The following is a 14348-nucleotide window of genomic DNA, read 5'->3' as shown; positions in this document are numbered from 1 at the left end:
TCCAACTCGTACACATGCAAAATTCATAGCAAACCACCCATGCCATTGGATGGTACCAAATACTTACATTTTCTGCTCGGAGCCTCTTGGCAGGACACCCACCATCCCTGGGGTGAAGCATGTAATACAGCCGGACTTTGCTGGCATGTTTTCGACTCTGGGGAGGAAAAAACACAAGGAGGTGCCATAAAAAGAACAGCCGACTTGTGAGGAGTACATAGAAATGCAGACAATGACCACAAAGGCACGTTATTTTTGGTAGAAAATACTTTCTTGTGCTCCTGAAAATTCCATGGAAGTCAGCTTCAGGTAGATTAATTATGGTAAGTTCAGCAAGCCGGTACCATTTCAGGATAATACAAATCAGCTCTTTTTATGCCGTGCATTTAGTTGTCCTCAAAAGTAAGACAGATAAGCAAACTAAATTACGTAAGGATCAACTGTAATGGAAGGAGTACCGGGATGTTCTATCTCACTTCTCTCCTGTGCTCAGACTTGGGGCATAAAGAATCCTAGGGTATCTGGCTTTACAAAGCCTAGAAACTTGTCAAAGCCCAAGTGCCCTACAAGCAAATAGCCTCAGGTGGATGGGAATGGTCTATGAGACCTTGACCTCTCCAAGGCCTACAATGAAAAATGAATTGCATATTAGTTCAATTTCCCCTAGTTCTGTGATCATATCACACACATGCACTTGCACAGACACACACATACACACACACCCGGGGCTGATCTCTACCACTTGAAAGAATATTGGAATTCTAATTTTTATGTTCTCCCCAAAGCAAGGAAGAAGAGCATACAGTCAGCAAGTGTTCCTAAAGTTGAGAGCAAACCCTGGCTCTCCCACCGGCTTGCTGCATGATATCAGGCTAGTCATCAGCTGGAGTGGACTCTGAGTCTACATGAGTTAGGTGTTCTGCTCACACAAAATGAGCACAACGCTACTGTGGCTGTTAGGAGACCTGCGTGAGATGATTTCCCACAGAATGCTGTGATCTCCACAGTCCTGCTTCCCTCCCCATTGACAGCACCAGCTCCTAACCCACCACACTCTCATTCCAACTCCCTTTCCCTTCCCGTTGGCATGGAGATCACCTCCTTCTGGGGCCCTCTGTCTCCTCCACTCCATCTTCATCCACAGTCAAGCGCAAGCCAGCCTAGCGGATGATGGCTCACTTTTATGGATTAGCTAAGAAGGCAGAGCGATTTTCGGAGAAAAGCCGGCGAGTTGTGTTTTGTTTACAGCGTGCACTATAAATCCTTCCTGCCAGCCTTTCTCATTCATCACTTCTTAATTCCATTATCCTGCCCAGAACAAGCAGAGCACACTTCCAAACAGTCCCTGGACACTTTCAAGGCCTTCAAGTGCGTTTGTGAGCATGAGGAATTTTACAAATGTTTAAGTACCTCGGTGTGGCCGGAAAACACACTGTGGTCATCACCATGTGCCAAAGTACATCCGAATTAAGGTTGTCTGAAGTGTTTTCTTGACTGGAAATTTGATAGGACAGCAAACTAGGGGCCTATGATGACATGCTAGATGACCCAAGAACATCACTCAAGTTCTGTAATATGTTTGAGAATGACATGGTACAAACTCATACTGTGTGTGTGTATAAAATATTGATTACTAAAATCTACATACGTTTTTTTTTTTTTAACCATGGAGGGGGTAAAGATAAGGGATGGTGGTATTACTCAAAGTACAGCCTCAGGCAGAAGAATAAAAAAGAAACACTTAATTCTTCAGAACACAGAGCTTGTGTAGGTGGAAGCCACATATGGTGCCTGAAAAACAGACTGGGAGTAATTGTTCATGTTCACACAGACCGAAGCAGGTGTCCAATTCCCCAGCTCCAGTATCACCAGCACACCCAGGGTGATGAGGAAGTTTGAACTCTCCCAGGGGCCTGCCTCTAACCCCCTTTCTCCCTTTCCCTGAAGTGTGTTGTTTCTCTTGAGAAGACTCTTGGTCAAAGGCAAAGTTCACCAAGTTACTTAATTGCAGTTTAACAAAACTAATTGACAACAACACAAAGAAAAGAAAAGAAAAGAAAAGAAAAGAAGAGAAGAGAAGAGGGGAGGGGAGGGGAGGGGAGGGGAAAAGAGACAAAAGAAAAGAAGAGAAAAGAAAAACAAACGGAGAAGAAATGACAATCCTTTCTCTGAATCTATTTGTGAGGAAAGAGATTGGGATTTGAGGCTTCTTAGCAATTTCTAGGACTGTACACCAGATAGTCCCCTTCAGGTTCTGAGGTCCTATTTACCCAGAGCAGGCACAGCTATTCCTGGGGCTATGACCAAAGCCTTGCACCACCATGGAAACCATGATGGCCTCCGGGTAGAAGTGAAGATACCTTAGTGTCTCCTTCATGAGTGCCCACCCTTTTCTTGGACCCATTGCACCACTGTCTCCAACTGCCAGAGTCAGATCTCACACCTCTAGCCACAGCTGAACCTCAAGAAAAGTGGCAGCCAGCCCTCTCAGTAGGATTGACCATGGGAAAGGATACCAACGCTTTGTTCTTAAGCCTTCAGCATGCTGTGACATCTCCATGAATCCTGGCTGTCCCCACATCCCCATCCAAAGACTCTGGAGCACCTAGCTGGGTGCCTCCGACTGACTCCTCTACCCCACTACCTTCCAGAAAGCCCTTTAAGTTTGGCACCGTAATGTCACTCCACTTATTCCAGCAAGTGAACTTCCCACAGAAAGTTAAAATTAAATTGTAACAAAGATGTTCATTTTAGCATTACCTACTTTCAAAAAAAATGGGACAGAAAGGCTTGGTCAACAATAGCAGTCTTGTTAAAGCAGCAGTAGAATGGCCTTATGCAGAATGGAGAAACCAGAAGCTCATTTGCCATGTAAGAAATATAAAATAAAAACTACCAAGCACAAAGCTAAACTTCGCGATGGCCACAAGTGCTACCAGAAAGTGATGAATAGGAAAAATATCTGTTAGATAAAATGGAGTATGGGTTATTATTATTATTACTATTATCTCTTTAACAAACCGCCTGTAATACCACATGAGCATGGCAGTGGCTCACATCATAGTACTCTGCTTTAAGTTCACTTTTTATCTGAATGATTACATCTGGTGAAAGCCACCATTGCTCTGAAGTGCTCACACTGTGCACTGGTATAATTGGCCCTCACCAACACTGAAAATTCAAATGTATTTTTTTCATTGGGATACTTGATACTAGATGAGCCTTCTCAACCCACTCACGCTTTAAACTTTCTTTTGGTAAGAACAATGCAATTGGGATATCCACTGTGTGGTAAATTTTCAGATTCCATGTATGGACAAGACACTGAGGAGAGGGGTCAGTGTGTCCACATCAGCAGAACTGGACCCTCTGTTACAAACAGACACAACGACAACAGATTCTTACACGTTGTCAAGATTTCTCATTACCGACAATGTGCACTGCCTTTCAAAGGTGTAAAAGTGACAGAGTCGCTACCAAGTGGAGTTAGCTTCCAGGAGAAAACAATACTTCAGGGTTTAGTTGGTGAAGTTTCAGGAGAGAGAAAAGGACGCTCACTTGAAGAAAGAAAAAAATGAGCAGGAAGTAACAGGGTCTCTCCTGCTTTTATATTTGTATTTAAAGCAAAATCTTTTACATTCTTTTATTTACTTACTTACTTATTTATATATTCACTCTACATCCCTATCTCAGGGCCCCATCCCTCTTCTCCTCCCAGTCCTATTCTTGCAATCTCTCCCCCCCATTACCCCTCCCCTTCTCTGAGAAGAAAGGGAAGCCCCTTGGAGTGCCACCCTACCCTGTGACATCTAGTCGCCATAGGCCTAAACGCATCCTCTCCCACTGAAACCCAATTAGATAATCCATTTATGGGAAAGTGGAGCCAACAGCAGGTAACAGAGTCAGAGACAGCCTCCCCTCCAATTGTTAGGGAACCCATTATAAGACCAAGCTACATATCTGCTCCAAACATGTAGGGGGCCTAGGGTCAACCCCTGAATGCTCTTTTCTCTGTGGTTCAGTTTCTGTGAGGCCCCATGGGCTCAGATTAGTTGACTCTGTAGGTCTTATGGTATCCTTGACCCATCCAACTTGCTCAATTCTATCCCCCACTCTTCCACAAGACTCAGGGAACACAGCCTGGTGTTTGGAGTGGGTCTCAAGTCACCGGTAAAACCTTCAACCAAAACTTGTTCTACTTACAAGATGTGCAGGGATAAAAGATTAAGGGAATGGCCAGCCAATGGCTGGCCCAACTTCAAAACACATCCCATGTAAGACATGACACTATTGATGATACTCTGTTATACTTGCAGACAGGAGCCTAGCATAACTGCCTCCCGAGAGGCTTCATCCAAAAGACTTGACTTTCACTGAAAGCATACGCATTCAAGCTTCCCCAATGGTCTAGGGAAATCACCAACTCTTCAACTTTAAATAAAGCCTTTGCCCTGCCCTGGGCATTCTGTTGAGTCAGACCCATCTGAAGATTAGTTTCTTTAGCCGAAACAATCTCTTGACACACAGAGAAGCTATATAAAGCAGAAATGCGCTGGGGGAACAAAGAATAATGCAAAGCCCTATTTCAGATTGCTGGGCAGAAGCAAGAAGATCATGGGAACTGAAATTGATCTGTTCTTCACCCAAATAATCATTTTTCACAATTGCACATTCCTCTTTTTAAAAGCCTAACTCAAGCTCATTACCAATGAGGGTACTGGCTTCTCCTCTTACAAGATGTGGCGGTCACAAAGCACGTTTGTATTTGCATAATTCCTCAAGCAGCCTTCAAAGAATTCCCACGTTCATCGTCTCATTTCATCCTCAGATCTCAGTTTTGAGGCTGGCAGGAGAGGTGCGATCTTAAATAATCATCATGATCCATTCTTGATTTCCAAGATAAGTCTTTCACCATCTTGTTCCGACATAGCCATCTAACTAAACCTCCTCCAGAAACCACCCGAAGAGAGCCAAGAACAGCAAAGAAACAGAGCCTAGAATGGACTGATAATTATAGAACTGTGATTCTCACAGGCCGCCATCTCTGAGATATTTTGAGACAACAAACATCAAGAGTCTAACTCACTGGGGTTTAGAGAATTGTTGTCCAGTGGGAGACAGGGATTCCCTCCAAAGCATGAAAGAAATGCTGTCCCGGTAGGAACCCATCTTAGGGGTTTTACTACTGTGAACAGACACCTTGACCCAGGCCACTCTTATAAGGGCAATATTTAATTGGGGCTGGCTTACAGGTTCAGAGGTTCAGTCCATTATCATCAAGGCCGGAGTATGGCAGCATCTAGGAATGCATGGTACAAGAGGAGCTGAGAGTTTCACCTCTTGTTCTGAAGGCAGTTAAGACTGGCTTCCAGGTAGCTAGGAAAGTGTCTCAAAGCCCATGCCCATAATGAGACAATTCCTCTATCAAGGCTATACCTCCTAATAGTGCCACTCCTTGGACCAAGCATATTCAAACCACCACAGATCCCATTTCAGGACTCATGACTTCTGGGACCTGCATGTGTCCAGGAAAACCACAAGAGTTACAGACTGCTAAGAGAATAGTCACCTCCTAGATGTCTGTAGCTTCTGCTCTTACCATATAAGTAAGCTGGGCCCAGAACCTTCCTACACTGAGTAAGTGTGCATGTTGGGTCAGATAAGCAGGAAGAGGAAAGCCTGAAGGAAGGCTTTGCTGTCTCAGAAAAGGCCAGAGATGCCTAGACCCTCCTTACAGGTCCCCATCATGGGCTCTGAGCTACTGATAGGGTCTGCAGGTACTCCTAGAACTGAAACTGGACTGGAAGATCCTGAACGAATCCCAGTAGCCTAGCTGATGCACATACAGAAGCATGTAGTAGACCTTTATGGCCTCTGGCATGCCAGGGGTGAGTGGCACACAGCAAACTACCATATGGTGTGAAGGAAAGTTCCCGTGCTGCTGGGGATGGAACCCAGGGCTTTGCTTGTGCCAAGCAGTCAATTGCCTGAGCCCCACCCACAGTCCAAGGATGGCTTTTAGCAGATCATCAGAGGAGAGGTCAAACAATTATTTTCCAAGTATGTACAAGGACAAATAGAAATAAGTCGTAAATGGTGTACACGCTGTGTCAGTTGATGAAAGAGAGAAAAACATAAACCAAGGGTATAACCTGAGAAACGAAACCAGACACCTGATTGAGATGATACTGTCTGAGTTAATAAAGGAAGGAAATTAAAAATGCCATCACATAACTTGAAGGTCTTTCACAGCATTCAAGAGTAGAAAACATACCACAGATCTTTGCAGAAGTTAAGAGAAACAAAATGTGTGTTAAAGAAAAATGGGTTCAAGTAGCGAATGGGGACTTAGGTGTGACATCGGGCTTATAATTCCAGTACTCTGAGGTAGAACCAGAAATCAGGACAAGGCAGGCTAGAATGAAGTAAGACCCACAGAGGTTGGGGAGGGGGGGAGGCTGGTGGGCATTGAAATAGAAACTTACATTCACAAGACCAGAACTCATACATTACAGCTGCATTGATACAAGATGTAAACAGATGAAGTGAAATTAAAGGCCCTCAAATGTAATGAAACCAGCTGGACCTGATCAACCTTGAGTCAGAACATTTTTAATCAGCCAAGCAAAAGAAGCAAGAGTGACAAACATGAAGTGATGTAGTGAGGGACATGCCCCCGAGAAGCACTGCTCAAAGCAAGAGCCTCAGTCAAGGGTTCTACTGCTGCAGTAAACACAATGACCCAAACAGCCTGTGGAGGAAAAGATTATCTCATGTCACAGCTTGTAGTTCATCATCTAAAGAAGTCAGGGCAGAAACTTCAGGGAAGAACTGGGAGGCTGGTGCAGAGGCTATCATGGAGAAAGGCAGCTTCTTGCTTGCCCTCCATGGTTTGCTCAGCCTGCTTAACCTATAACACCCAGGAGCACATGACCAAGGATGGCACTACCAGCAATGACCTGGACCCTCCCACATCAATCAACCAAGAAAATATCCTACATGCTTTCTCAAAGACCAATCTGGTGGGGGATAATATTTTCAATTTTTCTCCTCCAAAATGAGTCTAGCTTGTGTTACAAGAAAACCAGCCAGCACACAGCAGTATTTGCGACAGGCCTTTGACGGAATATATTGCATCACTAATTCATACAGAAAAGGCAATATTAGACTAGACAAAAGATATAAATAAAATTTTAGAAACACGAATAACCAAAGGCACTTAAGAAATTCATCCAAATGCAACCTGACAATTTTTAAATTAAAAAAAGGTTTATTTTTTTTTCTTCCATCAAAGTGGTGCTGATTCCTCAATTACACATAATCCATTTTGGCAGTAAAACTAACATCGATATTCAGCACGGAGGTAGGCTAGTCCATAGCACCTTGCTGGGGAAATTGGACAATAAGCATCAAGAAAGTAAAGCTTAATGCAGTTAACTGTCTTACTTCTATGAATTTACTTCAAGAATCAATTAAAGACCCATACAGAATCTGATTTATGAAGGCGACGATCAAAGACTGAGTCAAGTGCCCTAAATACAAAGTCAAATATTATAAAACATTGTATGACAGATGACTACAGTCATTAGCAAACGGAACGCTAGACAATATAGACAGAGTAATAACAAGAAAATGGCAGTTTTAAACAAGAACATGAAGGATATCACGTTCATAAACAAAAATACTAGAATACATGTATGCATGTTCATATCTGTGATATAAGTCTAGGAAAAATGTATTGCGGGATTTAGCTTGTCTAATTCAGCAACTTTCAACCTTCCTAATGCTCCAAAATTTTTAATTCTGTTCCTCGTGTGGCGATCCCCCACCATCAAAGCTACTTCATAGCTGTAATTTTTTTTTTTTTTTTGAGACAGGGTTTCTCTGTGTAGCCCTGGCTGTCCTGGAACTCACTCTGTAGACCAGGCTGGCCTCAAACTCAGAAATCCGCCTGCCTCTGCCTCCCGAGTGCTGGGATTAAAGGCGTGCGCCACCACACCCGGCTCATAGCTGTATTTTAATATTGTTGTAAATTGTTGCATAAATATCTGATATGTGGGGTATCTGATATGAAACCCCCAAAGGAGTCATGACCCACAGGTTGAAAACTGCTGGTCTAATTGCAAGTGATTTGAACTTTCTTATGTCCTTGATTTTTCTAAATTTCTTAGACAAAAATCATTCCATAGTTAAGGAGGGAAAATCCACAGTTTTCTCAATTCATTGCAAAAGTGGTGACTTAGTGCCCGGATAGTCTTGACTGAGTCTCATCCCTCTGTATGGAAGCAGAAAGTGCCAGCTGTCTCCAACCCACTGTTTGCTGTCTCCAAACCCACATGTTGCACTGTGAGTCAGAGAGCAACACCCAGGACCTTTAGCAGCGTGTGCCCTGATAGGAAACTGTGCTCAAAGCCTAAGCTCTGAAGAAAATGGACTCTGCCATGAAGCATGAAGAAGGGAGAGAGCCATACAGGGTATACACATACAAGATGCACATACAAGATAGAGTCACTATGACCTCTGTCTCTGTGACCAACACTCTTGTAGGTCCACCCCCTCACCCGCTCTCCCCTTCTCCCCTCTTCCTCTCTCTCCGAAGGCTAGTCATATCCCTTAGCAGAACTGGAAACAGTCACACTGGCACCTTGATGACAGACTTCTGGCTTCCAAGCTGCAAGGAAGTGTGTCTCCCAAGTCCTCCAGTCTGTTTTGTCTTGCTCCCCCAGGCCAGCTGAGAGATGCATATGCCATCTATCTAAACTACGTGTTCTTTCAGACTCCTTTTGTACGCAGAAATCGATCCATCCTTTAAAATGTGGTCTCAGAATTCCTAGAATTAGGTTACTTTGGTTTTGTTAATTTTTTTTTTCTGAAATATCACCATTTAAACCATTTGATATAAGAAATGTTTGTCCTTCATGAGTCATGTATTAGCATGTGCTCTATCAGGGCACATGCATTTGGATTGGAGAAGACCAAGGATAGAGGGGTATTCTGTACCATAATTGTATAAAGATATTTGTACAGAATCCAAACTGCTGACTGCAAGCGCAAGCGACTACATCGGCGCATTACAATTTTAAATCAAAGTCTTGCAATTTAAAAAAATTAAATCACTACCAAGACATGGAGAAAGGATTTTTTTCCCCTGTGGAGTGTCTGGAGATAAATGGATTTCCATGATGTCTGTTTATTCTGAGCAGTCAGAAGAGAAGTAGACAAACAGGCCCATCTAGGCCTGCCTTTCTTTTGCTATGGGGGGGGGGGGGGTCATGAAAATGATACTCTCTGCTAAACCCCTTACAGAGCAGTTAATGCTAGAGAGGATCAATGATTAAAGGAAAAGAGGCCAGGGCCGTTTGAAGAAACAAAGCCCCCCAGATCCTCTGAAATCTGAAAGCTCTAAAGCTTAGTCTAACACCATCCAGACCTGCACTGTGACCTTCCAGGGACTCTTGGTTTCCTTGAGAACGTTCATAGCTGGATTACAGGGAAACCTTAACAATGCATAAAAATACCACCTCCCAAATAAACCCTTCTGTAGCCATAAGCAGAAGACACGTTTGAGTGAAGTCCAGTCTATGGAAATTACCCTGTAATTAAGAGTATTTGCCCTGTATGGCGGTGAGCTACAAGCTATTCCAATAACCAAAAAGAGATCTGCAGAATGAGTGGGCTCACATGTGCTGCTCAACCTGTCTGATGGCCTCTTCCCTGTCCGATGGCCTCTTCACTCCATATAACATTTTCATATTAAAGTCTCCTTTTACCCTGTAATTTCAAGCTATGATGCACTGTGTAAGTACTCCCAAACTGAATTCTGTTCTTACTAGATCTTTAGTTCCTCTTTATTTTAGTAGACCTGATCCATTTCCATATGCACTTTTAAATATTCTTCACAGAGCAGTTTTCTATAAATGCCCGCTAACTGTTTAAGTAAGCAGGTGGATCAGATGACAGGATAAAACTTGGGTGGACTCCACTTTAAACAATATATATGGATAAAACACAATAGCTCCTTGTCAGGGAAATTATTCATCCTTCAGAAAATTATATTTTAAAAGACACATTACTTGCCTACACTTGAAATGTAACTACATTTAATTTTTTTTTTAACAGGGAGAAGGAGAAATACCTGTCTCTGGGGATGAGTGCCCAAACTGTCTATCTAATGCCAAGTGTTCAGCCCTGAAATCATATCCATATAAATAAAACTAAATGGACTCAGCAGGATTATGTTTTTATATCTTTAGGGACTAAATATATAAACCAAAAAAAAAAAAAAAAAAAAAAAAGCTGGAAGAGACGAAGCCATGATTTTGAGAAAGGAAAATGGGAGGAGTCGGAGGAAAGAAAGGGGAAGATGAATGTAATCGTATTTTAAATTAAAACAATAAAAAATTATGTTTGTGTTATTATTAAAACAACTTATACACGTAGATAACATTGATAATCCACAAAGAGAGGCTGGCAACTTTTATGAGGAGAGCTTACCAGTGTATAAGAACAAGAAAAAAAGTGGTACCCGGTCTCTTTCCCCTGGTGCTCACTACCACACCTCTACATACAGACAGAGTTGAGCTAGTTTTATACACAAAAAAACACTATGTCACTAAAGTATGCCAGGGTTGGGGGCCTGCCCACCATTAGTGCTAAGTTCTAGGGCCCAGCTCCGATACCAAGAAAAAGAAAAAAGGTTTCATGGTACTGTTTAACTTAATGATGGGGAAACAGGACTTCCCCGCTTTGAATCTCATACTGCTGAGTCCCCAAACAGAGTTAAGCATTCAGAAGCATCTTTTCTTTTTTCTGGAAACACTTGTTTTGGTTAACACTGCTTTTCAGACCCTCAGAGAGAACCTGCGTACGTACGCTTCCAGCTGCAGCTCCGTAGCTGACAGCTCATGTGCCACCTGCTTTGTAAATGAACTGTTTGCCTACTCCAGTCCCAGCTTTCAGTCTGTTTGCAGGTTGCTTTGAATTATCACACGATTCAAGAAAAAAAAATGGAGAATTTCTGAAATAATTCTTTTTCTCTAGACAGGTGGTTAAATAAAACCACCGTTTTATTTAAGCCATACTCCCAGGATGTGTCTAGAACCTCTACGTCCCTCGAGCAACAAACGCGTTCTCTTGAGGGCTGAATTGGACACTGGTTCCTGGATCTCACCTCAGCACCAGCCTTTAAGGGGGAGGCGGAGCCTTTACGGGGGAGGCGGAGCCTTTATGGGGGAGGCGGGGCCTTTACGGGGGAGGCTGAGCCTTTACGGGGCGGTGGGGGGGGGGGGGAGGCAGAGCCATCCTTTCTTTCCCATCCTCTGTCTAAAGTGTCCTGGGACCCTAGCTGCTGCCTCATAGAGTCTTTAAAAGGCTTTCGTACCAAATCATGAGAAGGATGGCAATGGAGGACCTGGGATTCTATTTTTCCTACAAGCTACTGAATGGTACCTAGGAATGAGGATTCTGACAGACAAACCACAGCATGACTCCGCTCCTTTTCTAACCTGTCTGTCCCCCACTCCCTGGCCCCACTCGCCCTTGCCCACACAGGGAAATAGAGGTAGACGGATCTTGGGATCGCTGCCCAGCTAATCCAACCAAGATGGTGAGCTCCACGTTCAGAGAAAGAACCTGTCTCAAAAATAAAAAGAGTAGATGAAGGAAAACATCTGATGCCAACCTCTGGCATCCACATGTGCACACATGGGTGCCCATGCCCACCCACGTGTGCATATGACACAAACAAAAACGTAAAATTCAATTGAAAAGTCACATGCGTGTGATATGCAAATGGAAAGAGGAACACTGGGGTGGAGGGGTGGTCAAGGAGGAAAGATGAGGAGATAGGGGAGGAGAGGCTCAACCAATGTTGAAAGCCTGCTACTTTGTAAGTTAATTAAAATCAAATTCTTAAAAAATAGTGATTTGTTTGCAGATGACAAGACCCTGATACATCTATTGGGGAAAATGTCTTAGAATGACTAATTCAGAACTAATTCAACCAAGTTGCAAGATGTGTGATTAACATCTAACGCCCAAGTGCTTTGCTAAATACTAATAGTGAACAATCCAAAAGGTTAATTATAAAAAGGAATTAATTTATAGTGGTGTCAAAATAACATTTAAATGTAAGCAGATGCTGAAGTGATAGGAATTTCGATTAGCCCACACCATGCTGGAAAGAACAAACCTGATGACATTTTCCTAGTTCAATGGTAAAGTTCTAGTGACCACATCAGGGTGGTGTAAGGACAGCTAGCTATGGCGTCAAGGAAAGAGAATTGAGAATCCACAGATGAACCGTTATGTTTGTGGCTGAATGGTTCTGGAGGGCACCAAGATAATTCAGCAAAAGTGGTATTGAGGTAACTAAATATCCACACAGCCTCCCACATACTAAATCTGTGAAGCTCTTTGAAAAAAAATTCAGAGTAAATATGCATGACCTGGAACTAGGCAATCACATTTGAGACGTGGCAATAAAAGCACATATGACAAGAAAAAAATAGACAGCTTGATCCATCTTGTAAAAACTTTTTTTTTCCCATTTTTTATTAGGTATTTCGCTCATTTACATTTGCAATGCTATACCAAAAGTCCCCCATAGCCACCCACCCCCTCTCCCCTACCCACCCACTCCCCTTTTATGGCCCTGGCGTTCCCCTGTACTGGGGCATATAAAGTTTGCGTGTCCAATGGGCCTCTCTTTCCAGTGATGGCCGACTAGGCCATCTTTTGATGCATATGCAGCTAGAGTCAAGAGCTCCGGGGTACTGGTTAGTTCATAATGTTGTTCCACCTATAGGGTTGCAGATCCCTTTAGCTTCTTTGGTACTTTCTCTAGCTCCTTCATTGGGGGCCATGTGATCCATCCAATAGCCGACTGTGAGCATCCACTTCTATGTTTGCTAGGCCCAGGCATACTCTGACAAGAGACAGCTATATCAGGGTCCTTTCAGCATAATCTTGCTAGTGTATGCAATGGTGTCAGCATTTGGAAGCTGATTATGGGATGCATCTTGTAAAAACTTTGCTTCCATCAGGGACATCATCAAACATGTCAAAAGACCCAGCATAAGCAGAGTGAGGCTAGACCCAACTTTAAGTCTACCCAAGGCTCACCCCACAGTCAGCCCTTCAGCAGTCCATCCCATCCCAACACATCCCGGGTCATGCTGTCTTTGCTTTTATTACTTTCCTTTAATTAGTTTGTCAAATAGTTTTATAGTTTAATGATTTCCCCGGCTTTTATCATGGAATCCTGCACCGCGACCTCTTTAGCAAAAGACAGTATTCTGATGAATCATCTATATTCTAAAGAGCAGAGTATCCGTAAAGGATGCTTGCTTTGAGCTGATGTACGAACAAATCCCCGCTGTCTGCAGAATGACGTTAGACCAAAAGGACAAAACTGCCCGTCTACCTTGGTGCTTGCCTGTCTTCCTCGAACACATAGTCTGCACTCTATGATTTCTCCTTTGCCCTCATCATTCTTGACAATCTAATTTCCACTCAGAGTTCTCTAAAGACAGCCACAGATAAAGGGGCATATATGAAGATAGCTGAGAATCCAGAGAGGTGTTCAAACATTATAAGCATGTATTCACGGTAGACTTTTTTTTTCCTCCAAGGGAAATAATAACATCTTCATCCAAATGGGACCGGGGGCCACGTGACGCCACGGCACCACATCTGCTCTTGACTTGATGCCTGGTAGGGCTGCCCACTTCTGCTCCCGATTTGCTCTTTCGTATAAATGCACTGGACTTTAGAGGAGTGTTGAGTTGGGATGCAAAATTGCGACTATTTGTTTTTGAGCACAGATCGAGGGTTTAGCTGTCTTCAACTCCTCTCCTGCCCACTGCAGATGTTTCTTACTAAACACTGGAGCCAAGGGAGGCCACTGTCACTAGTGCCTTTCTTCTTTGCTGAATTCAGGATCCAACAAAACTTAATTCCTTAAATACCTCCATCTGTTCTCCAGTTCTTTCTTCTGGACTTCATCAAGGGGTTTATGTTGATTCCAAGTTACATTTCATCTAGTTCTAACTGTTTTTACTGTTATCCCTCTCAGGGAAGGGTGAAGTTACACGCCAAGAAAGGAGGAGATTAACTAATATCGAAACCTACTAATATTCTTATATTTTTGTTAGATTGAAACGTAACAGAAGATAAACCTCTCGCTATAGTTTGTTCTCCAAACCATTGATGAACATTATACACAGATGTAGATTCACAACACCGGGATAAGTCACCTGAAATGGAAACTATTTCAGTTGAGCTATCAGTGGGTCAGGGAGCCGCTCCCCATCCTGCCACACACACATTGTCTAGTAATTCTCCTGTGA

General features: G+C 43.1%; 1 protein-coding gene across 11 annotated transcripts in view; it reads right to left on the bottom strand.

The window, feature by feature from the left end:
• The window catches only part of Zmat4 (zinc finger, matrin type 4), a 415792-nt gene that overhangs the window by 265619 nt on the left and 135825 nt on the right, over positions 1-14348 (bottom strand). For all 11 annotated transcript variants that reach the window (XM_017312858.2, XM_006509141.3, XM_006509140.4 and 8 more), the window contains one exon: positions 68-157. In XM_017312858.2, the coding sequence (XP_017168347.1) occupies positions 68-157 (90 nt within the window). The remainder of the gene's footprint in view (positions 1-67; positions 158-14348) is intronic.

This window comes from Mus musculus, chromosome 8 (genome assembly GCF_000001635.26).
Source record: "Mus musculus strain C57BL/6J chromosome 8, GRCm38.p6 C57BL/6J".
Classification (NCBI taxonomy): Eukaryota; Metazoa; Chordata; class Mammalia; order Rodentia; family Muridae; genus Mus; species Mus musculus.
This window is presented reverse-complemented; position numbering and strand designations above follow the sequence as displayed.